Source organism: Apis florea, unplaced genomic scaffold (genome assembly GCF_048593485.1).
Source record: "Apis florea isolate Af1SG1 unplaced genomic scaffold, ASM4859348v1 contig_3325_pilon, whole genome shotgun sequence".
NCBI classification, from domain to species: domain Eukaryota; kingdom Metazoa; phylum Arthropoda; class Insecta; order Hymenoptera; family Apidae; genus Apis; species Apis florea.
Window position 1 is genome coordinate 450,894 of NW_028256738.1, and position 27,177 is coordinate 478,070.

The following is a 27,177-nucleotide window of genomic DNA, read 5'->3' on the forward strand; positions in this document are numbered from 1 at the left end:
TTCGTCATTTTCCTTTTTCGTTCTTATCGAAAGAATGGCTTTTCTCCCCTCCACCAGAGAATCTTCTCGTTTATATCTCACGTTATTTACGGCATTTGCTCTACGAGTATTTAATAACGATCGAATCGATTTTATCGATTCTCCTCATAATTTTCACCATTTCTTCGAATCATCTTCCTCGTCGTCTCTTGAAATGAATTAATCCGCCGCTTAATCGCGATTTATATTTTTTTTTTATTAGGAATTCGTGAACGGAGGATAGCGATCTCGGAAATTATTCACAGGAAATTTTCCTATCCACCCCTCTTTATCCGCGAAAAATCTCTGCTCGCCTCTTTAAACCCGATCCGTATCCTCTCTTCTCTCGATAAGAGAATAGCTTTCATTATTTTCTTCCTTTCGCCGCCGACGATCGATTTCTCGTTGTTTTAACTCTCGTTGAATTTTGTGCAGACATTGTATTTTCTATTTATACGTTCGTACGAGACCAATTATTAATAAGATATCGTGAATTTTCTCGTTGCTAATGACGAATATAACTTGGTTGGAGAAATTCGTTTAATCGTTCACCACCCGTTAATCTATATTTCTAATAAATATAATATAATAGCAATCAAACACAATATACGCACAACACAGGTTCAAAAGTGATAAGATTAATCCCCTCCTTTTCTCTCTTCTTCTCCAAATTTTCCTTAAGATATTAGATAGATATATTCGACGAGATATCGAATAACTCGAATAATCCAAAACCGGACGTGTCGAATGCTCGCAATTATTTTATTTTCTTCCTTCCCCTTCCCCTCCTCGTAAACTCTCTTCTCCCCCCCTGCCTCCGTCCATTTCCACTCGATCGTCCACTCTTTCTCTATTCGAGAAGGACGACACGGATGGAAAAAAAAAAAAAAAATTATAATTAACTCTCTCTCTTTCTCTCTCTCTCTCTCTCGGTATTCCAGATAAGGATCCGTACCCCATCGACGCGCTGCCTACCTGCAATCATGCGCTGAGCGTCTGTTTACGCGGCAAACCGTGCAGCCAGATTTACGAGGACTTCAAAAGCAACTGCAAAGCGAGGGAGGGGAAATGCAGGATGGAGAGCCGGTGAGTGAAAACGTTGCCATCATTACCATAGTTTATTCTACTTTCGGCGATCGCGCCGCGGTGAAAAAGGGGGAGGGGAGATCCATCCCCCCTCTCTCTCCCTGTACGAAGACGAGCCGTAAGTCCGCGAGTCAATATTTACGTCTGCTCTCTTCTCACGCAAAAATGTTCTTCGAGGAGAAGCCTATGCTCTCTCTCTCTCTCTCTCTCTCTCTTTCTTTTCCCTATTCATAATTCAAGTTAAAGGAAACTCGGGAGGGGAGGAGTGTGTTCTTTTTGAATGTCAATCAAAGAAATAAATTTCTTTGCGTTTGAATTTCTCCGTGCATGTGCGTCCTATTCAGAAACTATCTTCCACTTCAAACGGGCGAGAAAGATAACTTGCCCTCCTCCCCCCTCCTTTTTTTTGTCAGGCCGACTCACTCGCGTCGAATTTAATGCTTCTTTTTTCGCTATCTCGCTATTCCCCTTCTCGAAACGAGGATGGAGAACGAAAGGAAGAGAGAGAGAGAGAGAGAGAGAAGGTTGGTTTTTTTGTCGGTAAACGATCGCGCGAAAATTCGAGGTGAACGGTTACGCGTGGATAAGTTTGACGAGGGGATTAATTCTCGAAGCATTTGATACGGGATTGAGAAGCGGAATCGGAACGTTAAGCTTGCTCGAAGCATTCGATCTCGGAGATGGTTATAACGAAAAGTTAAGGGGGAGTTGGAAATGAAGTTTCGCTGCCGGGCTGACAGCCTTGTCTGCTGGTAATTTTAAACCTATTAGATGTGCTACTTGCTTAGCATTCATCGCCAATTGAAATTCTGGAATTTCCTACGATCGCTTTATCTCCCGATCGAATCTATCATTACGGAGAATGTAGAATTCGGAGAAAGATTGACGAATCGTTTTGTTTATACACGCAAGAGTAGGTATTTTAATTAATTAAAATTAAGAGCAAAGATGGCAAAGAGTTATATAAAATTTAAAGCAATGCAAATATGGTAAATTATGTATATATATATATATATATAATTCGTAAGTTTGCGCGCGCATAAATTATGCTGGTAAGTATATTCGAATGCACGTGAAAACTTTGTTTAGATCCGTGGTGTTTTTTATAACAATATTTTATAATTATTCATACACGTATTCCCCTTAATTCTACGCGAAGCTTGCGCTTGTATAATTTATACGCGCATTCGTCGCTGTTATGTTGTAACCTATGTTTAAAATTAGTTAAGGCTAAAGAGACGGCGCAAGAGCTCGCGTATTACGCGTATGGACGATGCTAGAAACGTTGACAAAATTCGCGTACCAGTTTAATCTGTCCTCTAAAAACGAAGAATTGTACAACTGTATATAATTTTCCAGAAGAAATAATAATCTCGAAGGAAAGTTCTCATCTTTTTCTCTTTTTTTCTCCCCTCGAGAAAGATTCGATTTGAATCGGTCAATTTTTTAATTTTTCTTTTTTCTTTTTTTTTTTTCTCCTCTTTTTTTACCACCCTCCTTCTCTCCTTTTTCTCTTGCGTCGTAAACGAATTAACGAGCGAGCGTGTGTACGAGGCACACGCTTTTAATTACAAAAGTTCCTCGCGTGTCGAAACTTTACGATCTCCTCGATCTTTCCTCCCGAACTAATTGCCTCGTATTTTTCTTGTCACTTTCATCCCTTCTCGCCGTCTCTCTATGATTATTATACCTATCTAATAGCGAAGGGAGGGGAGGAAGAATGAATAAAACTACATTCGGCCGATACGTAAAAAGAACACAGCAAAGTTTCCGTCGAAACGATTTACGACTTCCAAGTACGATGCATCACTTGGCTAGCGCGAAAACCGGGCACTTTTGATGGAAAAAAGGTCGAAAGAATTTCCGAGTACGTCACACACGTTCCACAGAATTTCGTATCATCGTTATTAGACTGCAAATTTTTTTATGCAAATTTTTATGCAAATACATATATATTTTGCATATTTCACGTAAACGATAAACGATAAGATCCGATTTATTTCAAATGGACTTTTTAAATCGATTTAGAATCTTCGGTTAATAATATCGTTATCTATCTATCTATCTATCGTATCTCGAAATTCTGTTAAATTCTTCAATTGAAATTAGAAAAAAATCAAAGTATCATAGTAACGACGAATGGACGAATCTTTTTCATTTATCTCGAGATATAAAAAGGAAAAGGTAATTTTTAATCGTTTATTATTTCTACTCTCGTTGTCTATTCGGACCTCTCGTTCCCACCAACCTATCCCAAACTCCAGAAAGACGCGAATTCCCGAAAGTACACACTTCCTGGAAAAATCCAGGTCACTCGGTCGCGAGCCCATCCATAATTTCTTCCCTGTATTAAGCGCTATGAATAATAAAACTTATATCTCGGCAACCGGTTGAAATAAATCAAAAAGTAATTTCGATCATTTTTTAATTTCTTCTCGCGTTTTCCACGCGAAAATTTAAATTTCTCTTTTTTTTTTCTTTTTTTATCATCGAATTTAACTCCATAAAAATCTGCTCAATCTTTCCTCGTAACGAGAAACTAGATTTTTGAGAAGGAAACGCGAGAGGCATCGTTAAAAAAAAAAATAGTAAAACGTGAAATCGTCATTGGCAATCGTCGCGAGAATAGGACGAGTTTCCGCGAAGGCTCGATCAACGCAGGACGTTGCATGCAACGCGCAGTTAAGTTATTTCTTCGTGGAAGAAACCTCTCATCGTTCATAACTGACGTACGTGCATACGTTTTCTTCGCGCCCTTCGAGTAGGAACCCCTTAAAAAAGTTGGAAGGAAAGATATACGGAAAGGAAAAAGACGAGTGTTACGATAACCGTGGCGCGCCATCTCGATTCGGGGAAACACGGTGCGAAGTTTTCGGGGCCAAAATTAATTAGACGTTTACTCGGCTCGCTGACTGGCGTGGAAAGTTACGGGGCGGGTTATTAATAAAACGAGCACTTGTAATAATTAACTCGCGATTTGTTACGGATAAACTGTGTTTAAATCTGTGATTAAATGCGGCGCGTTGTGGTGGGAGGAAAAAGTTGGAGGAAGGAGAACACGAATTCGACGAGTCGAAAAATTTAATTAATATATCGAATGAGCAAGAATGTTATACGATGCCTCGATTTTGCAATAGAGTAAAAGTGTTTGCGATGGAGTAAATAGAATAATTTATTAAAGCATACGCGCAATGAATGGACAATCTTCGAATTGGATGCGCAGTGAATAATCACTTTTGTAATTGTTTGTAATTGTGCATTTCTTTCTGTATTCGATTCAATTGCGGTGAATCGCACGAATTATTCCCGGAAACATTATCACGCGTTTCCCCTCCCCCTATTAAACGGAGTAAGAGTTGGTTATTAATTTATTAACGAGTGAGAACATTTTTTCACGTTTCTTGCATATTTCCTCTCTGTAAATACCGTACAATTTACTCCGTTACTTAGTTGTATTAAACACGCTTTCACCGTGTTTTTTACCGTGTTTCGTTAGAGTTTTCGAATAAAATCGTGCAAATATAAATTATTTTTCTTTCTTTTTTCTTTTTTTTTTTCAAAATTCCTCGCGCGGAAGAAATTTTTAAAGAAGAAGAGGGTAGCTACTTTCTCCCTTCTCTACCCTTGCGCGAGTTCTATTCACCGTTCTATTTCTGAAAAAAAAAGTTGGTTTCCCCTTTTGCAACGTTTACATGGAGTGTAGAGAGAGACGGGTGTACGCGGTGCAAGGAAAAAGTAGGAAAATTTTATTGAAAGATTGGAGGGGGGAAAGTGGAGTGGAGGAAAGTTAAACGGGAAGACGTTTCCTCTCTATACCTAACATAACCTTTTTCTCCTTTTTTTTTTCCCCCAGAAATTCTCAATTCTGTTAATCGAAATACAATAAAACGAGACGATCGTGCAGCACGATCATTCTTTCAATTTTTATCCACGGCTCCTTTTGAACGCTATGATATTTCCTCGTCTCGTTTAAAGGTATTTCTGCTAGCAGCAGTTTGACGTATCGTGCTCGAAGGGATTAAACGCGAGGAGGTACGAAACGCGGTCCGGGATTCGCAATATCACGACGATCGGCGGAGCTGTTGTATTATTGTAAAAGCTTTCGAACGGAATTCACCCTGTTATCTGCTTTACTTTGCCCGTTTTACCCGGGATCTCGGCTCGCAGATTAAGAGAAAATTGGAACCGAAAGGGGCCGAAAGACGATGATCAGGGATAAGTTTTTCTTTTCCGGAGTGGGATGGCAGGTTGAATAATTTCAACGTCATTGTTACCGGACCGAGAATAACGACATAGAAACGCGAGAACGATGGAAAATATTCGAAAAACGGGTTATCGATATTTGGAAGTCGAAAATACGCGTGCGAATATTTCATCCGTTGACAGAGGTTCGAATGGCTTGGCGAGACGATCGATCGAATAAAATTAAGAGATAATAATCACTATTGGATTTGGGAAGGAAAACGTTCGGATTTCGAATTAAGAAATATTCACGGAAAGAGAGAATCAAAATTTTTCACGATTGTGCTTTAAAAAAAAAAAAAAAGATTCATCTGTGATTCGAAATTACACCTCACATGATATAAGAGAGAAGAGCATTGATTCACTCGCTGAAGAGCAAAATCAAATTCGTATCGCAAGTAATAAAAAGAAAAAAGAAAATCAATAAAAATTAATACGAAGTGAAATCGCAGACCGATTTTTCCTTCGAACGGTTGATAATTCTTCTCTCGACTCGAAGTAGAAAATGTATACACACGTTGCCTCGAAAGACCAACATCACGAACTTCTGCAACTTCGAAACATCTGTGTGTCCTATTGAATTCCGTGTCGCCAAGAGCGATTCGCCGAAGGTGTGAAGTTTTCCTAGCCTTCTTCGAAAAAAAAAAAAATAAAAACAATAAATAAATAAATTCGACGACGAAGTTGGTGCTTTGTTCCCGCGAATAAATGGTCGAACTGGATACGCGCGGGGAACAGGACACGGGGTCCTGACCGTTTCTTGCTTGCCCGCGTTTCGTTGTAAACGGGAGGTGTCCCGTTCCCCGGGACACGAAAGGCTCAAGAAATGCGCGGGGCCGCAATTAATGATCCCGTTAATTTAATTAATGCCTTCCATAAAGCTCGCGGTTCGTTACGGCTGGTATAAGCAGACTCGTTGCGTTTTCGCAAGAAAACGGTGACAAAAATAATCGTTGGACAGGAAGGGAGGAGAGGGGAGAAGTGGAACGAGATATACGGCGAGAGCTTGCTGTACGATATAATAACGGGTCGCGAGAGGGATTAAATGGATTAAATTCACGTTTCAGAGATGAAAAACTGAGAAGTTCGTTCGCTTGTTTCGCTGTATACCGACGTTCGACGAGAAGATCGAAGATTAATTTTTCGGTGGAAGAAAGAGGAGCGAGGTTTTCCTTCTAGTTCGAAATGTTCGAGGCGAGAAAAATATGGATTATCGAGATTGGTATTAATTAGGAGGGAAGAGAGAAGGTTGTACGAGGTTTCCGCTGTTCCGAGCTCTCGATCTACTACTACCTAGCTTAACTATCCATTTTCGTGTTTCGCGAAACTTTGGACTCCCGCGCAGAGTAGACAGTGGCTGATTTTCACCCCCCCTCCCCCTCCCCCCATGTTAACTCGGCTCTTGCGGGAATATCATTACAAGTTATATGCGAAATAAGTGGATAAGAAAGATATTTTTAAACATCTTCTCCTCGTCTCGAAATATGCCGAATTTTGTAACGATCGAGTTTAGTTTTCCAATAATAATAATAATAATAATAATAATAATAATAATAATAATAATAATAATAATAATAGTTGATTGATATTTTTGATTTCAATGACATCGAAAGATGGAATATCGAATCACATCAAAGTTACAGATTGGAAATTATAACGCGATGTCATCCTCAAGAAGATGATGCTCTCGTTACAAGAAACAAGGCAATATCGATAAAATTAAAATATTCCTCGAGTCTGAACTCGAGATAACGAGAAATAGAGATTGAGAGAGACAGGGAGGGAAAAAAACGGGGATGGTAAATAAATTTTCGTAGGACGTTTTATTAGAAAGGGGCGAACTGGAAGCATAACGACGGAATTTTTTCTTTCCACCCTTGGCCGGGTGGGAGATATTCATTTTTCAAGCGGCAATGCACCATCTTTTCTGGCGCTGAGTGGATCGTTTTCACGAGAGGACGGACAGGAGAATGCGCTTTCTAAAAAGCTACCACTTCCCGCTCCTTTCGTCTGTCTTGACGAAGACAAACCTGCTTCCATAGTGGGACGCGCGATCTGGCTGGCCCTCCCCCTCCACAACCTCACTGAATATAGGAGAAGAAAGAGAAACGAAAGATAACCACTTATCTCTCGCTTGCGGCGAGACTAGCGAGCGTTAATGAAAACGTGCCACCGACGTGTATGGAACAATCATCACCTTCGTGCCCCTTAAATCTCGTAACACGGAATTTGATCGTGAATTCTACGGGCTCGTTTTAATAATAATTCGAACCACGATATTTAAACCGAAATAAAACGAAACGTGACTAGAGTAATCTTTAGATCTTTAAGAGAGGTCTTGGAATATTTTGGAAACGTGTCGCCAAATTTTAGAAATATAAGATGCCACGTATGACGATTATTATAATCTTCGGATTTTGATTCGTAACGAATCTCGTAATTGGAAACGTGACAAAAAATATGATACTTCGGGCAATAAAATTGCATCTAGATTTTGGAATCGACGACAAAATTGATGAAGAAGATAAAAGTTGAGAAAATTAAGAGAGCTACCATTGAATGCGATGTTGTCCCTGTTTTTTTTTTTTTATAGTAGAAAATAAACGTAGCGTGAGTTTAAAAGGGAAGAGGAAGAGAGGAAGGAGACACAGGAAGAGAGGAAGAGAGAGGAAAGTTGGGAAGTCGGTGTCGCGTACAAGCTGTTGACATTTAATTTAAATCAAGTCGGAAGGGAAAAGTTTTCTCGTGCTCATCGATCCAAAAGTAGTTACAAGAGGGGTGGAAGGACAAGGAAGCGCTTATTAGTTAGGTCTGGTTTGGAACTTTTCGTCCGGTTGGAATTTCCGGTGCGCTCGATGACGATCGTTTCGAAAAAAATGAATGTCAATATGTAGCCTTTCTCGAGGGAAACTTTCGAGGAATTTCGAAGTTGAGGAACGAAGGATGCGGCGGAAGAATGGCGGAGAGCAGAGGGAGGAGAGGATGGTGGTTCGAGTAATGAAACCGGAAACGACCGGGTAAAATCAATTTCTCTGTGAAAAATGCCATCGGCGAACGCGTAATTAAGCACCAGATTTTTTAGATTAAATTTGCCCTGCTCGCGCCCACCCCCTCGACACGCGTTTTTAGACTCGATTGGAAAATGAAAATCGCTGTATAGAGAAAGATAAAAAAAGAAAGAAAGGAGGAAAGAAAAAAAGTGACGATACGATGATACGATACGTATTTGAAAATATTCACCGCGCGAAATGGGCGAATTGTGTAGCGCGTTAATTAGCACTGCCACGAACTTCCTCCTAAGGATGATAGGGAAGCGAAGATAATTACGGACGTGTCGACGATACTGTCGCTCCCTGACGAAGGAGTTGACGTTTCGAAACGAATGGATTCCATCGACCGGCCCTGAGTTTCCCCGCTATCGAGTTATCCTCGAATACCGGGGGAAACGATCAACCGCGTGACAAATGTTGCCAGCTCTTTCGACGCTTCATTCTCGGAAGAGGGAGGGGGGGAGGGGGGAGTCGCAGTGGAAAATAAACACAGATCGATGCCGGCCGTGTTTGATAAACTATTTTAATAAAACGCATAGATTATATTTTTTCCAGGATCATCCAGGCATCAGGACAGGTTTAAACAAATGCCGTGTTTCCACGATCGAAGAAGATTGAAAAGAGAGAAACGCGATATTCATTCTCGATATTTTATTTTTTTTTTTTTTTTTTTTTATATAACGATGTTCCATAAATTTCGGCAAGGGGGGAGGGGAGGAGGGAGAAATAGAATCGAATGGTATCATCGCGTCGTTGTAGTATCGCGATGGGAATTATATACAAACGTAACGAGGGATGAATTTCAAATATTTCCATATTCCCGTTTCTCCTCGTCACGCTATCGTTTCCCAGGAATTATTCCCGTCATTATCTTTCCACTTATCTCCTCGACATCCTTCCGGTCTCAAGGCGTATCAATCCAATCGTATTTAATACCCGATTTGCATCCTGATATATCGCGAAAAATGTTCGTATTCCGCGTCGAATGATGATTATTTTTCTGGGCCGATATTGTTGTACAATCGTATCGAAACACGAAACAGGCAGCCGAGATTACTCGACTCGAGGCGGAATGAAAAAAAATCCTGAACTCTCTAAATTTTTTAAATTTAGTAAAAAAAAAAAAAAAAAAAAGAGTAAGAGAAATAAAATTTGCTCTCGGGGAGCAATTTTTATACTTCTTTAATCTCCTCGAGGAGAAGCGAGCTGGGCTTATTTCTGGAAAAGGGGGAGGCAGAAGAAAGAAGAAGGATGGAAGGGGGGGAGAATCGAAGCGCTCGATGAACGGCTAACGAGGTCCAACTTGGCCGGAAATGACGATGTACCGCTTCGCTTCGATCCCGAGGCGGTCGACTCTGGGATCAAATCGCCCCTCTTTCGCCAGTTGAAACCGGTGTGAAATTGCCGGTGAATTCCTTCTCCCGTTCGGCTTGATAACCGAGAGATCCCCCAGACAAAAGAAACCCCTAGCCCCTCGGATCAAAGTAATTTCAAACGTTTCACGATCCTGTCTTCGATCCCCTTTCCCCCTCATTCTTCGAGGTTTGTCGGCCACCACAACTTAGACCCGCCGTTCTACTCGCGCGAACGGGCTTGTTCAGACGCGGAGCAAAACTTTAGGATAAAAGGCTCTCGCGGTAAATCGAATTTCTTCTCGCGACTAAGACTATGACTGTAGAGGCGCATCGATGTGATCGATGTTGGAATATCGCGATATCTCTCGCGAAATAACGCGATCCATGCCCAGAAGAGAGGCCGATTCTATCGGGAAATAAAGCGGTTAATATGCAGAGCTCCCTTTCTTTTTATCCCTTCGCCGATTCCTAAGCCTAGGCCGTGGTGGTGCGATTCCTCGGGGAAATGAACGCGTATATATACTCGAATATTTAAGAATATCGATGCATCCGTTTCTAACGCGATTCTTCGCCATCTCCTCCTCCTCGCTGGCTGAAATTATTCGATTCTTTCGAGAATAAATCCTTTCCCCCAGAAACGATTCACAGAGATAGAACACACGAAGCGAATAAACAGCGCGGCATTAGCCAAGTTATATTCAGTACGTTCGAATCACATATTTAAACACACGTACAACGTAGTACACGTTGCACGAATGGATTAATGTAAATCGTATGCGATCGATGCTCGTATCAACGCCCCCATCTTGTACAGATTTCGGAAGCGGCAGATTTCGGTAAATACCGGAGAACAGCGGAAAGTTGGGCCGCTCCGTATGGAAATTTCCACGTTTGCCTTTTCTCGCGTGCTCGCCGATCCCGAGGTGGGGCTGGTATCTCGGTCGGGCAGAAGTCGGAGGCGAATTGTATCGAGGGATTGTTGGGGAGAGGATAAGAAGAAGAGGGGTGAAGGGGGAGCGCCGGTGGCCAAAGCCGATTGAAACAATCGGCGATCAGTGTTCGGTGATCCCGGTTGGAAATGGCGGAGGGGTTGGAAACGAAATCGAGTCTTGACATCGAGCCCCTCACCCCCTCCACGATTCCGCTCCAACGATCCGTGTGTTCGAGGCGACTAAAATTTCTCGCAACTGCCGCCTCCTCGACAGACGGGGAAACAGTTTCGAATAGTTGTTGTCCGCGTTTGTTGCTCCTTCTTTTTTATCTCGCTGCTTCGTTTGCTTCAATCATCGATTCGATCGAAAGGATTCGATGGCGGGAAGAATGGGAAGATTTTAAAATTATTGCCGGGGATCGTGAATGAAATTGTCGAAGGAAGTTGTCTTTATTTTCGAGATTGGGATTGGACGATCGATAGAACTCGGCGAGGCGAGTTTCAGCCGCCAGAAGAATTATAATTGCAATTTTATTTTAACGAAGGATTAAAGAGGGATAACCCTGCAATTTCGATGGGACAGGATAATAAGAACGAATCATCGCCTGAATTCGTGAATTCTTTTTTTTTTTTTTTTCAAAAAAGAAGAAAAACGTATTACAAAATCGTATTACAATATCTCACCACAAGTATTGTTATTCGTTTTTTTTTTTTTTTTCTTTTAATTGAAATAAGACACGTCGATGATGGAATATTATTATGGAACACGAGTTTCCTAGACACGATAGAACGGGGTGGAAAATTACGAAGAAATAGTTGGCAGCATCAAGTTGGCGCGATTCAGCAACGATCTTGGCCGTCGCGTATATAATACGCGATAAAACATTGCCGGGTTCGAAGAGAATGAATATTTGCACGTTGGTGAATAATTCAAAACGAGGGAAGAAAACGGGATCCGCTTTTGAATAATATGCAATCGGTGAAATGTTTCGCTGCACGCGCGGCGTGCACTTGAAAACTGATCCGTTTGATAACCCACAGAGGGTGCATTCGAGTGTATAAATGCGTTATTGGAAACCAATTGGGAGGATAACGTAATTGGTGAAGTGTGTGCGCGTGATACAGAGAGAGAGAGAGAGAGAGAGATTGTCATAACGGGACCCGGCCCTTTAAACATACTACCCTAGGAAAGGTAAAGTTGTAACAGGTGAATACGAATTTTGTAACGAAAGTTGTAACGAATGCTCGCCCGCGAATCCTCTACGAATTCCAGATGTATTATTACACACACGAATAATTTTCATCGTTGGCAAATGGCTGGTCGATTGTTCGCAATCGATTCGAATCGAATTTCGCCTCGAAACGAAACGTTTAAAGGAAATAATTATCCCTTTGATCGGCCGGGTCATTTTAGATTCTTCTCCAAACACCTGTATGCCTTTGTTACCCACGAGAGACGCAGAACGTTCATCCGGAACTTTCAATTTGCCACCGATATCGTTATTCGCCTCTCTCGAATCTCAAAGATCTCTGCCTCGTCGGACGAGAGGATGCTTTTCTCGAAGAGGAGACGAAGTCGAATGAAAAATAATATGGATGAAGGTCTGTGCGACGACCAACTTTGTGTGTGGATAATGGAGAAACGGAAGTGGAGGTGACCGAGTAAAAAAAAGCTATTCGCCCGGGATAAATATTAACTCTTTTATAAATATGAAACGTGGGCAGGCATTTTCCTCTTGTTTACGTCACCCTGGGTAAAGAGCGTCGAGGGATGGGGCCGAGGAGAACGATGAAGAGACGAGTGGCTACCAATTGGAGAAAGAGAAACGTTTCTCTCGAGAAGGCGATCCTTGCGACAGGGAAGGAAACGAAGGAGAGAGAGAGAGAGAGAAATATGGGTGGAGAAATATGCGGGGGTGTACGTGGATCTGAGAGATAAATTCCCGCGGATTGCGTGGAATCGGCAGAGCGGAGTTTATTTTACGGATACGGGGAGTATCCCTGTCCCGATGTAATTGTAATGATGATTTATATCGCGCGAAGAGAATCGATTCTCTTCCCACGATTCCTCGGAATTGGAGTCTGTTATACTGTAACTTTATATATTCGTTATTCAGGGATGCGCGCATTACTTTTCGATGCACCTCTTCTCGCCGATTTTTTCGCCGATCGAGAATCCTTTAGAGAGAGGATTTAAGGATATATCGAATTCCTCTGTGCTTTTTATAGCACACCTTGTCGAAGAATGGATTCGAGCACGTGAAAGTATGGTGCGATGGAGGTGGATGATGGAAACTCTTTCGGTTGAAGCGTCAGAGCTCACCGCCGGTATTTTTCACAACATCGGACGGTGATTAATTTCCAACATCTTCGTATTCGTGTACGAATGCCTGGATTTCGCGCGTTCGTCCCTTTATGGATGATCGAACTTTCATCGATCCTACAATCTCTCGCGTAATAAAATTATTACTCGTTAAATCGATCTTCAAAGTATCCTCTATCGAAATTCCGTTTCAAGGTAATTTTTGGCCAGTAAAAAAAAAAAAAAAAGAAAATCGTTGGATTATTCTCTTCGTTCACCTGATCTATAAGTTTTCTCTATAAGATTCAACGATATCGAGAGAGAAATTCTTTTTTGAATCCAAAGTAGACAGACTTATTTCCGAGGAAATCTTCGTGTCTTTTTCGTTCGAGAAATCGTGAAATTGCCAGCGTTTTCCTGCAATCATCGGCATATTGTAGCCGAAACTCGAGCATCCGGGAGGAAGAGGAGGAAGGAGGAGACGAGGATAGCGTTTAGCAGCGTAGAGAAAGACAAATGTCGGAACAATTATCCTGCGAGTTCCGCAGTCTGATGCAGTTTTCGCGTACGTCCGATTGTTTTGACGCCCCGTCGAATTTTCTGGGCGCAGACGTAGTAGAAGGTTCACGCTAGAAATTAGTACTCGCTTTCGAGTCGTTCACCCCTTGGATCGCAACAACCCCCTACAGGAAAAGAGAGAGAGTTGAAATTCGAATACGAGGAAAATGTCCACGATCCTCGATCGTTTCTGCCACGCAAAAGAAAAAAAAAAAAAAAAAAAATCGTATTATATCGTTTCCATTTCTCTCGTGTCTCGTGAAACGAGATCTACTCGTTTTTTCCCCCCTCCTTCTTGTCTTTTTCACTTACGAAATTCGGTGGAACTTCATTTGTCATTTGTCAGGATAACAACGGGGAGAGGTGATACGTCAATCCGAAATCGAATTAAAGTCGAGGGAATCAAGCAAAGAATATCATTTATTTTCGACTCTTAAATCGGTGAGAATTAAGGATGTTCTTTCGAAAATAACTTTTCTCTCTCTTTTTTTTTTTTTTTTTTTTATTAAAAGAACGTGATGTAAATAACTATTTCTAACTGTAGATGCATAGTTAATGTATGACAAAAGGAACGAATATTTTTGGAATTTTTGTCCGAAAAGAAAAATGCATTCGAGTCTTTCGAATTTATCCAACATTCGAAATTTGTCGAAGAAGAAGATGTAGGATTAATCTTGTCGAACGATCAGACGAACGATTCTGCACGAAGATTCTCTCTTTCTGGAAGCATCAATCGTGATCTCACGACCGAATAAAATATATGTCCACACTTGGAACCTTGAAGATTCGCGACGAGGTCGAAACCGAGCGCGGTTTTCTCATTTCCACTCCCATTCGTCTCTCTTCGTCTACGAATAAATATCATATCTGATCAATTGTAGCACTTGAAATTTTTCATTTCACTTTCACCTCGACGAACTATTTGCCGGACAGTATCAGTCCAGTCTTACGGTTCAACGCGCTCCAAGTTCCAGAAATTTCACAAGTTGAAGAATTTTCGAAGGAAATGAAATGTAAAAATATTTGAAACAAGTCGAATTGAGAAGAAAAGGAGCGATAGTTTCGAATTTAAGCAATTAACTCTCATGGCGTCATTAGAATGTTATATATATATATATATACACGACGACGAGATCAAGACGCTCCAAGCCCGTTGTAATTGTGTTCGTTAATTAAGATTACGATCGGGACGAGTTGAACGTCTGACCTGGTTCCACCGGTGTTCGTCAATTTTCCAGCGACTTGGTGAATTCGAAGAATCGTTGGGAATAATAGTACAAGTTTGTGCATCGCACTTTCATTCCTCTTCCTTCGTTCTCTTCTTTTGCCATTCTTCCCTTGATTCCCAACCGCTTTATCCCAATGCCTTGCACGCCGAATTATTTTTCCTCGACGACGACAAGAAATGCACGCTATAATCAGAAACACGAAACATGGATCAACTGTTGCTCGCCGATACGGTGCCCGTAAATCGAGAGAATATCGGTGTGTTTCCCGTTTGTTTGAACGTTGGAAATCGAGCTAGCGAGGCGCGAGCCGAGCACAATGAAATTTGTATCACAAACTGACGGAAATGTGGGTTAACTTCATGCTCTGACAATCACAAATTTGCCTTTGATACGAATTTTTCGCCAACCGAGGCAGGCCACCCCGGCTCGCCACCCCGAGTGTACATATTAAACGTCATTCCGCGGGATATCCTCGCCCGGTTTAAACTCTGCGAGAAAATTAGCGACACGCGTGGCGTTAACCGCTCGTGCGGATATTTCGCAGATTTCACACGCGGTGTTCCTCGTCCGAATGTAAATGATCATCTCTTCGCTCTTCGGGTTGCAACTTCGTCGAACGTTGGCTCATTCGAATCGTGTGGAAATAAAAATATATATATAATGGACTATGATTGCGGCTTGGTAACTTGAATAGCTTGGTTTCCTAATTAATCTCCGTTATCACGTATATTTGTACAGCTTTTAAAAAATCTATTTCTTGTTTTTTCAGTATACAAATATTCGTTTATCAGGTACACTTTAAATCGTCATTATCTTGATGTGATATCGTGTTTCGAAGAGGAGAGGAAGTAAACGACGTTCGCAATAGGGAACACTGGAATTCTTTTGGGAAAGGATATATATAAAGGGGGAATGAGGAGCAAAGAGAGGTCAGAAGAGGTCATTAGAGAAGTCGCGTTCTTGGCTAGATATGGATTCGCGGCGATGCACGAATGCCCCCGCGAGTCGAAAACAATGGCCGCGATTTAAAAGGATTAATTAATCGTTGCTTTAAGCGCGGATGAATTAAAAGTCGGACCCGCGTGGAATGGAACAAAGTGAGTTACCGTTTCTTTTGAAACGAGCAGGCTTCTGCCCCGCTTTGTGCACCCGCGACTCGAGGGTCGGAATCGAATTTTAGAAATCGCGCGTTCCACTCCACGTGTCCCGTACAAATGTCCCGAACGAACGGCCCCCTTTTGCGCCATTGTTCCATGTTGCGAGGAGGAGGAGAGGATGGACGCGGGTGTGACAGAGTTCTCTCGAGAGAATTCTTAAAGCCTATTGCTTTATTATCCTCGATGTTAAAACGAGGATCGCCACCGATCGTAACTCGGATTATCGGTTTGTCGTATTTTAATCGGTTTATCTCGTGATATGAACGCGCTTCACGACAAAATATCGATAATTTTCGTCTTCTCGTTCAATTTGCTACGAATCTCGTTTCGAGTCTATACAATCTCGGTTGAGTACTTTTATCTCGATTCAATTTTCGATCGTTAAGAAACGATCATGGAGGAACGAAAAACTGTATAAACGTATTTTATAATCGTTTCGTACCATTTCCCGCGAATAGAAATAAAATTGTTACCGATCGATATAGATCGTTGTCATTTGTGCGTATCGTTTTTGACAAACTTGAGCGATCTTAATCTTCGAATTACGATTCTTCGGCGAGTTGAAATTCTTTCTTACTAGAAGCAAGTAAATTTCACTTGATCGTGCACGCGATTTATTTTTCCCCATTTTCGCGTCACGTAACGGCGAACTTTGAATAGAAGCGGGAGGTGGGGGGGGATAGGTTTGTGTGCGTCACGTTTCGAATATCCTCGACCGATTATTCTTGCGCGAATGGAATAAGAAGTGGCACCGGTTTGTTTGTTCGATAATTCACGGGATACACGAAGGATTCCCGATTTTATTAATTCAGGCTCTCGTTCAGAATCGTTGGTTAAATCATAATCCCGGGTAGATGCGCGCAGAAACTTGGCCCCAAAAAGCAAGAGTTATCGTCTCGAATATGTTTACACGCCGCATGCAGAATTTAACGGGACGAAAAGGAAGGCGGCGAAACGTCAGCAGAGTAGTAAACTGTTTAAACGTGCAACGTTTAAACAGAACGGGTGTATATACAAGGATTTACACGATCAAACGCGCATTCGTATCGCGTGGTAAAGGTATTTGCTCGACTCGTGCAAATCTTTTAAACGTTTCGTTACGACGCTCTCCAATTCCACGGGACTCGCGTGGCGTGGATTAATTCATTCCAAGAATGGCTTTCTCGACCGACCGACGAATTTCCCGCGAATCGACAACGAAAATAGTGGAATGTGACGGTTGGAGAGGATCGTTGGAGAAAAACGGCGATCTCTCTCTTTTTTTTTTTCCCTCCCTCGTGTCGACCTCGCGATATCGATATTAAAAGTTGAAGAGGAAGATAAATGAAGCGGAAGTTGGAATGGATGACCGATAATTAAATTTATATTCCCGGGTAATAATGAGAAATTGCGAACGGGTTGAATCGGATCGTCAGCCTCCCCTCCTCCTCCCATCTCACCTCTCCGTCGAAGGGAAAAAGTTTCAGCGTTCTTGTTGGAAGGATCGAATTGTTAAAGGTCCGATCCGCGAGCAGAGCATTTTCGCGGGGATAATTTCGACAAGGATTTCTCGAGGCTTGGAAGTTTCATCGGTGCGTATCTAAACCGGTAATCCGTTCGGAACGATTATCAATTTACCCGCCTCTCGAAACCGTTACCGACACGATAGATCGTTTAGACGTAATCACAGTAATAAGGCGTGCCGCGTTTGCTCCGTCGACGGTGTAATTTTGTTGTAAACTCATCAACGTTTACGAGCCGCCGCTCTCGACGACTACCTTCGTTCACTTTCTCGCGCATGTTCCTTCCCTCTACAGTGTGCGTTACGTTTAATACACGTGTATTATTATTATTATTATTATTATTATTAATAATATTATCTTCATCGTTCACCGAATGCCCATCCTTCTTAGGAATTAAGACGTGATCAAGGCGTTGGGATGCGAAATCGAACGGATTTTTCATCTCGACGAGTTTTTTCTCTTATGGAAGAGAGAGAGAGAGAGAGAGTGTGTGTGTGTGTGTGGACAGTAGAGGCTTTAATTGAGACAAGGTGTGGTAGAAGTTGCAGATCTTTCTCTTCGTAAAGTTGCAACACGTTGGCGGAATCTTAACGAGGGACGGCGCGATGCGGCCGATCGCCTCGTGCTTACAAATCATGGGTGATTCATCGTTACCTTGTTTTCTCCTCTTATTTCCTTCCCTCTAACCCTTCCCACGGCAGCGATAAAAGGCTTTTCGTCTCCGTGATGGCTATCGCGTCTAATTAGCCGAGGTATCGATTCCCCTCAAACGTGTCCAGACTGTTTGCCCGTTCAATTTTTTTTGGAATTCCGCCAACGGATTCTTTTCTCTCGAGGTAAGTGTCGCGCGTTTGCTCCCTTCAAACCGTGAAATATCCTTCTCAAAGGGATATTTCAATTTCGAAACGCGATTCTCTCTTGTAACCGATTTAACCGATTTTTCGTGTTTATCCATTTATTCGTTCGATTTGATCAACGAGGATACTTTTGGGATGCGATATTGGGATATAAACGAAATAAGGGAATAGCGCGATTTATAGTTTGCAAAACCATATAATAATCTTAAACAAAATTGACGAAAAATTATCTTTGTGATAAATATCTTTTTCGTGAAACATCTGTAAATGTAAACGTTTGACGAAATAACGATCGATGTTTTATAATTTTCTCAATTCCCTGGAAACGTTTCATTTGGACAATAATTCACGTTTCCAACGGTTTGGCGAACGAAGAAACTTCAACGCCCCCCCCTCGACTCGTTAAAGTTTTCCAAAAACTTTTTACTTTATCGTCGTTCCATAGATTCGTTGCACGAAGGTCTCTCTTTAATTGGAATCCAACGTTGGTTCGTTCGATTTTCGTTAATGTTAAACGGCGTAAACAACAAAATAAATGCTCGATGGAACGATGTTAATGGTTTGTACTCGGACCAAGCCAATTACCGTGCCCTTTTTCCTACCGTGTAATCAAAATGTAGAATCGAGTAACTAATCGTGTTGTCGCGACTGTCGCGATCACGTGCGGTTAAACGAGACAAAACGTGGAGGCCACGTTAGGAGGAGTAGCGCGATAAATTTAAGCAGTTAACGTCTCTCTCTCTCTCTCTCTCTCGTTCGTTAATATCGTCTGCAGATATATTTTATCGTGGCTGTATAAAACATTCGACTCAGTGATCGTTTAACGATAAGCGTATACGACGATAATCTTATCTCCTATCCTTTTTTCCCGAAATTTTATTTTTTGAAATTTTAACCCATTTCCGTTCATCATTGAAAATATCTGAAAGAAAGATAAAGGGATACTTAATATCGAGTTAGATTATCGAACGTTTCAATTAATCCGTTAAGATACGCGTATCGAAATACTCAAGAAAAATTCCGAGGAAATGATTTGCTAATTTTTCAAGAAAGAAAAAGTTTGCATAAAGGTTCATTTCCCTAATCAATTTCCCTCTTCACAAGTGAAACGCGTGTAGAAGGATCTTATTCGAAGAAAATAACCGACAAAAACTACAACACCGGTCAGCAAGAACGAAGAATCCACAAATTCTCCTTCTTTTTTGAATATCCCTATCCTTCTTCGCCTGCTTCCTATCATCCTTCCTCGCAATGGAAAAACAATGAGACGAGGCACCGGTGTATCGTTGATTTTTCAATTTACGAGATTCCCAGGGTAGTAGGAGAGTGGTGGCGCGTAACACGGGGAAATTTCAGCGAAACAAGATTTCGCTTGAAATAACCGTCTCGTGTGGGAGGCGTGCGAGCGTGGTGGCGGTATAATAAATGAAGGAAGAAGGGGTGGTGGTGTCGGGACCGTCATGGCGTCACCTTATTAAAATCGGCGATATCGGGCCGCCAGATGATCGAGTATCGATTCTCAATTACGCCTTAATGGCAACGAGAGCTAACCGTATCGGTCAGATCCCTCCACCCTCACCCCGTTTGGTCGTCTATCGTGACGGCGAATATAGACGCGCGCCATGGACTGAATTGGATGAAAGGTAATATTTTACGGTGGAGCAGAATATCGATATAAAGTTTTGGGAACGCAGAAATTGGAGGAAGAGGAATCAACGAAACGATCAAAAAGCAATTCTCCTTGTGACGGTCGATCGAGAAGAAGAGAGAGATCTAGCTTCTAGGCTAGGCTTTATCTCGCTTAATGAAGCCAGAGTTGGCTCATGATCATCCTACGAGGGAAACTCGTCGATGGTTGTATACACTGACCTGACGTGTTACCAACTTTGCCCGTGTTACTCGAGTTGCATGCCTGCGAAGCTTCCTTCCCCTCTTTGCTCGTGTTTCGCTCTCGCCTCGCCTTCTCCCTGTAATGTTCTTGACATCTCTGAAACTCTCGGGATAGACGGTGAGATTCGATTCTCTTAGGCCCAGTTTATAACGGACGTCCGTTTCGGTAACAAGCGGGGAATAACATCGTTCCAGTGCTCGGAATAGGAGTAAATCGATGATTCGTTTACACGGGATTTGAATAATAATAAACGTGGAACGTGGTGGAACGTCTCGTTTTTTCGAGATTGGAGGATAAAAATATTATTCGGAGGTAGGTTAGGTGGAAGCGGAAGTTTGCAGCACGGGGGAAGAGATTCTTTCATTCTATGGGTTGATCTATGGGGAAGGGCGGTATGAATTATACCGAATTAAAATTTCCTCGCGACGCGCGTATCTATCGTAAAAAGTTTGGGCATAAAACTTTTTAGGCTTGAAATTATAGCAGTTTCAAGTTATATCGAGCCACGACACGAATCGAAGGGAGGGTTGGAGAAACGATTATTTCTCGTAAAACGTTCGAGGCGAGCTTCCTTTCCGAACATTCGTCTATTTCCTCGGCTGGGAAACCCTCCCCAGTTGTCACGAAGTTTTCGAAAAATATTGGAAATTTTTTTTTTTCTTTTTTTCATCTTCTCTTATTGTTCCCTTAATTTCCATTCTCTCGAACGACGGAACGACAGAATTTCGAAATAAATGGAGAGTCTCCAGAGAGTCTAGTCTCTCCACCACTCGAGTGGTATATATTTAAAAGAAGAGATCGAGAATTTAGTCTCGAGACAGACGTGGAAAAGTTGTTGGAAATCCCTTCGTTTCTTGATCTCTCAGCCCAAAGAGACCTCGAACGAAATTCTCGGGAACGGTTTTCGGTCGCAAAATTTCCGGGGAACAACAACCGCGTTGATATATCCGCTTTATCGGCAAGGTTTACCAGAAAATCCCGTGAAATCGACTCGGTTCCTCCTTCCGTCTTTCGTACCCGTTCCGTTTTCCTAGCTGCTTCGATGATAGAAAAGTTGAATAAAGGGGAAAAGGTTCACGCATCGGGCGACGATTGTCGGTTCGACGAGAAAATGTCAGATTACGTGTGAAGAGCACTTCGTGGTGAATCCGAGCTGAATCTTTGACTTTTTATTTTTCGAGTTATGATTATCTCACTCCCCTTGATATTTGCCCTTCCATTAACAAGGGAGAGCCAACTTCTTCTCGTTCCGTGCCAGTTTCGAAGTAATTAAACCGCTTCTCCATCGTTTTTCTTCGCTTTTAAACTCGAACCGTACGCAGTCTTCCACTCGTTCCTCCACTCCTTCCTCACCTCCCTCCTTGCTCGAAGAATCTTCCTCTCCTGTACTTGGAATGGAAAAGTTGTTTCGATTTTCCCCTTCTTTCCCCCTCCATTTTATTAATAAAAAAAACACGGTTATTCCCGACGCATTTGTTATCGGTCGAGTTTGTTACTTTTAATAAACGAATTGGAAGACTCGGTGAAAGAAATCCTCCATCCAACCAAGAAAGGGGAGAAGGAGGAGGGATCTCTCTCATTAATTCTCCTAGTGTCTCTCTTGGCGTGGAATAAAAAGGAAAAGAAGAAAAAGAAAAGGATTGAAAGAAAGAAAAGAGATACACGTACGTGTGAAAGGAACGTGTATATATATATATAACGTGAATATGAAAGAGAACGCGATCGCAACTCCCCCGCAATTAATTATATTTCTCGTATCTTTTTTTTCCACCCGGAACGACGCACCTCCCCCCCCCCTGCCCTCCCTCCATGATTAAAGGGAAATCGAACGTGACGATTTCTTCCTTTCTCTTTTTCTCGACCCGCCGAGGAGGAGGGGTGAGGGGAGAGAAGAAAGGAAAGGGAGGAGGGAAGGCAGCTTTCTGCCTTCCGCGGTTTTATCTCGCGTACAAATTCGCGCATTGTTGCTTTTATTCGAAAGTTCCGGCCACGGTGCAGGGAGGGAGGGAGGGAACGGATTGTCAGCTTGTGGCGCGAGCTTGCAACGCCAGCTTTCTTTTCACAGCTTTCTTTCTTTTTTTTTTTTCTTCCCTTTTCTTTTCTTTCCTTTTTTTTCTTCTTTTTTATTTGTTCCCCGCAGTGTGGTTGCGCGTACGTGCAACACGATGTTACGGGAGATAGAGCGGGGGAGGAGAAGGAGGAGAGAAAGAAAGAGGAGGGGGGAGAAAAAAAAAGAAAAAGAAATAAAGCGGGTCGGAGCTGCTTTCATGCGGTCCTCCATTCACCGGGAAATTAGGGCAAGCGCTTTAAAGTTCATTGAAAAACTTGCACGGCGGAGATCCACCGGAATGAAAAGAAAAAGTTCTTGCGCGAACGAATTTCGAGAGTTCCTTATTCCGCCCCTGAAACAGCGCGAGAGTAGCTGTTTCGAGTTGTATCTGCTGTATTTGTTATCGCCTTTCATCTCAATTATCCCTCCACCAGAGGACGGTAATAGCGGAAACGGAACAATCTTACGATGATCCCCGCTGTGAATGTCTCGCTCGCTCTTTCGTTATAACCCGTCAAACCGTCGTCGCATCTCCTTCCGCTTAATTAACGAAACAACGATCTCGTACGATTTTCACGAACGTAATACTAAACAACTTTTCCTCCCCCGTTGTTGTCCTCCCTCGAATTTCGAATATCTCAAAATTCGAGGCGCGTCGACGTTTTCGTCGTGTAGGAGATCGTGTCGCCGCTCTTCTCTTCTGTCAACTTTTCCCCGGAATATCAGTCGACGTGGCGTGGCGTCATCTTCATCTCGCTCCACTTCCCGTTCGAGAATTATTATCCGTATATTATTCGTCGTCGTTGTCGATTCGACTTTCGCGAAACGCGGACAAGAACGTGGCTCGTAGTTGTTGCGCGAGGAATCGAATTGATATCCGAAAGCGGGCCGATAATAGCGGGGAAAATATAGTTACGGTGCGAAATGGCGGACGTCGGTGGATGGACGAACGTGCGGGGGTCGTAGTAAATGGGGAGGGAGGGGGATTGGACAAAATTTACCACTCGCAGCTGGACAAGCGGACACGTAATTAAGCCGAGCAGATAAACACGCAATTACCTCGGCGACGACGAGAATCGAGCCACTCCGCGTGGCTGGCTGGCTGGCTGGTTGGTCGGTCGGTCGGTCGAAGTTGGAATTGCAATGTTGTCCCGTCCATCGGTCGGCGATAACGTCAAAGAAAAACAGATCGTTCTTCCGAACCGGCGATCGATTTGTAAATTTGACAATCGTTGGTTTTTAACTTTTTTTTTTTTTTTATTCGTCGACTCGACGGACTTTGATCGAAAAAGATTTTGATGGAAAAAAAAAAAAAAAAAAAAAAGGAAGAAGAAAACGCAACGATCGGCCACGTTTCTACGATGAATATTTGAATTACGTGACGCGTGTCGTAATTATATATGCGCGCGTCCATCAGCCGCTTTGTAGAAACGCGAGGATGGAATTAAAAATAGGGATCAAGTAAAGGGGAGACGATAAAATGGATTGTGGGATAGGGTTGAAGGGGGTACGAACGAATATGCGTGTGTGTGTAGCGAACAAACGTATTTTTTAAATTTGTTTTTACATTATTTGCGATTTGTTGAACAGTTGATGATTAATTGTTTTTCTACGTTCATTATTTTCTTCCGGGCGAATTGTTAAAAAAAAAAAAAAAAAAAAACGTGAAGGAAATATCATTCGGAATATAAAGCAAAACCTTTGTGGCATTTGTCATTTACATTTTTAAAATGAAAAGTGCATAAATTATACACTGGTTCGCGGAATAATATTTTCAGAAAATATCTCCCATATTTTGAAAAGAATAGATACGTATCGCGATGATTTGTACGAGTATGAAAAGTAATAATTTAATCTCTAATTTCTAAAAAATAATTTATAAGTAACGATAATTGGATTATTCATAATCTTGAAAAACTTAAATTACTTCTTCCATCACAATAAGATTTTAATGCTAATAATGCGGGCAATCTCGAAAATTTCTCGCGAAAACATTCGACCCCGAAATATCAATCGTCTCGGCGCGCGTTACCTTCTCTCTAAGAGACTTGGGAAGAAGAAAAACACACAAAAAAAAAAAAAAAAAAAAAAGAAAAATTCGCGCGATCGTTGCTGCGAACGTGGAAAGAGATGTGGATTCATAGGATACATTTTTTCCCCCCTCGTGCCTCTTTTTTGGCTTCCGAGAGACTCCACTCTCGCTTATTTTTGTAACCTCTGCACTTTAAAACGCGCTTGTGTTACTTCGCTAACGACTTCTCGTAATTTTTTACCGGGATTTAGGCAAACAGGGAAATAGAAATCCCGCGTGCACGGGTAAACTTTTACAAGCTGAATTCGTATGGGGAGAAAAAGTGAAAAAAAAAAAAAAAGAAGAAGGAAGAGAGAAGTATTTCGTAATATATTTAATATCAATTTCCCAATTTTTTTTTAATTCAACTCTTGAAACGATTAAAAAATTCGCGATAAGGAGAGACTTCAACTCTTTCAACTCGAAAATCGATCGTCGTTCAATTGGTTTTTTCTTTTTTTTTTTTTTTTACAGGAATTCGAATTAAGATTTAGAGATAAAATTGATAAACAAGTAAAGTTTCTTTTAAAAGGGAAATTGCGTATTAATGCAACGTTTAAAGGATTTTTCATTAAAGTCGGTTAAAGAGATGATGGAATCTCCCGCATTAGGAACGTTTTTCCACAGAAAGAAAGAAAGAAAGAAAGAAGACAAAAGTAAGAAGACAGAAGGGAATAAATTATGGCAGAGACATTTTCATAGACTTTCGATTAAAACTGACTCGGGACAAATATTTATTGTAACGTAACACATGACGGACAGTCTCTCTCTCTCTCTCTCTCTTTCATATTCTACTCCAACACGAGGAAAATTGAATTCTAATTCAACATCCTTAATCGCAATAATAATTGATCGATAATTCCGTACAATATTTTCCAAATATCGATCGATAATGCAATTCTCTTCTCGTCAACCCCACGAGTCAGCCACGTTGACAGTGACACCGACACCGAAGAGTAGAATTTGCGAGTCGAGTAAGAAGGGTCGCAAACGCGAGCGACGTGCTGCTTACCAAGCTCGCTGTTTCCGCACGTGGTGGCCGATAAGTAGAATAATAATTCCAAGTCGTGGTTCGTTGTGGTTCGTCGCTCGTCAATTTCAAACGTTTCACGGATACGTTGTTTCGCGAAGAACTCGCAACGTGGCTTAACGACCCTCGTTAACTCCCGATACCGGTGTCCCCATTCGATCTTAAATAACGATGCTGGTAATAAGTTGAGGGACATAAGTTGGATGATGCCTTCACGGACGAGAGAGAGAGAGAGAGAGAGGGAGCACAGGTGGTTTCACAGGTAGCGTTTCGTCGTCGTAGGCGCGAAGAAAATTTAACGGTCGGCGAGCTTGCGGACGAGGATCGTAAATTTATTACACGTTCTATTTTTAATATCGGTGGCGTGCTTTAGCGCGAGAAAATAGGGGGAGATAGGTCGCGTGGAAAAGGTGGATTCAGCAAGAAGGAAGGATGGTGGAACATCGTGGAACGTGGCGGAGGAATTTTCGTACAGCAGATGGGCAGACACACAGGTTATCGGGTGTGTGTGATAACTTTCGGGGAGAGGGGGCGAGAAAGCGTGGAGGAGAAGAGGCGCGATAATAACCGTATAGGAGACATGGTTAAACGGTGTGGGCGGGTATAAATCTTGGGAGAAACGCAAAATTGCCACGGGGCCGCCAACCTTGCTCTCGAAAAATATGTGTATCACTCGCTCCCCCCCTCCCCCCTTCCTCTCTTCCGCGATATTTTTCCAGGCCAGAAAGAGATAGAAAGAGATCTTCCTCTATCCGCTCGTCTCTCTGGAAGGGAAGAGACAGACGGAGAAGGAAAGCTGTATCACGTTCCAGGTAATCCGAGGTGTATCGATCATTCATCGCGTCCTCTTGTTGTGACACGCAACGATGCACAATACATTATCGAGTTTAATTATCAATTAGCGAGAAGCGATCCGAAATTCGAGAACTCGATAAATCGCGACCGACCTCGCTCCGTCTCTTTCCGCCGATGCAGCCTCCTTCTCGGAGCGCACGCTGCCTGGCATATGGAGGAGGTACTGCAATGCAGTTGCTGGCCGCCGCGCCGAGCCTGCCGGGTATTCAGGCATAGCCAGGCACGAGAGTCAGCCACGAGTCAGCCCGCGCAGGGGAACGGTAAGACCGGCCAATAGCGTAGAGACAACCGAATTTGAATTTTTTCATCGTATGTATTTTCGCTACTTCGTGTTTTTCCGCTACTCTCGTAGCGTGTATCTTCTTTTCTCGAGTACGAGAGTTTTACTTGGAAGAGTTACTTTTTATTATCTTATATCTCTTTGGAAGAGTCGGTGAGAAAAGTAAGAGGGAAAAGTTGGATCGAAAGAAGAAGATTTCGTTTTAGATCGGAGACGAGAGGAAGAGCCCTCGGTGGTTACGCCACTGCGTTTGACCTGGCGTGTCGTAGCGCCGCTTGTTTTTAAAGTGGCCTCTCCACGACATCGCGAGCACCCTGTTCGTACTAATACCAATAACCTTTTCCACCCTTCGAACTCCTTTAATTACAGAAAACGGTGATATCGATAATCGCGTAATCACGAAAGAGAATTCGTATTTCCATTCATCCATCATTTGATCTCGATTCTATCAACAATCGCGTATATCTTTATCAAAATTCGCCTTGCCGCTTTCTCTTTCCCTTTCTTCCTTCCTTCGATAATTTCCACCTCTCGGCTTGTTATCAACCATCCCCCGACTTTTTTTTCTTTCGTCTTTTGATTTTCGGGGAGAAGATTGCTACGCCAGTGTCGAGGAGGGAGGGGGGAAGCGTGGTCGTTTTTAAGGCGGCGCTTTAATATTGCACACGCGGCAGAACGCTCGAAACCCGAGTCTTCGAAGCGGGTCGTGACGA

The 27,177-nt window shown here is 42.3% G+C and overlaps 1 protein-coding gene across 1 annotated transcript in view; it reads left to right on the forward strand.

The window, feature by feature from the left end:
• Window positions 1-27,177, forward strand: part of Gfrl (Glial cell line-derived neurotrophic family receptor-like) — a 231,788-nt gene that overhangs the window by 105,601 nt on the left and 99,010 nt on the right. The window contains exon 4 of the mRNA XM_086911537.1: window positions 960-1,104. Coding sequence (XP_086767663.1) covers window positions 960-1,104 — 145 coding nt within the window. The remainder of the gene's footprint in view (window positions 1-959; window positions 1,105-27,177) is intronic.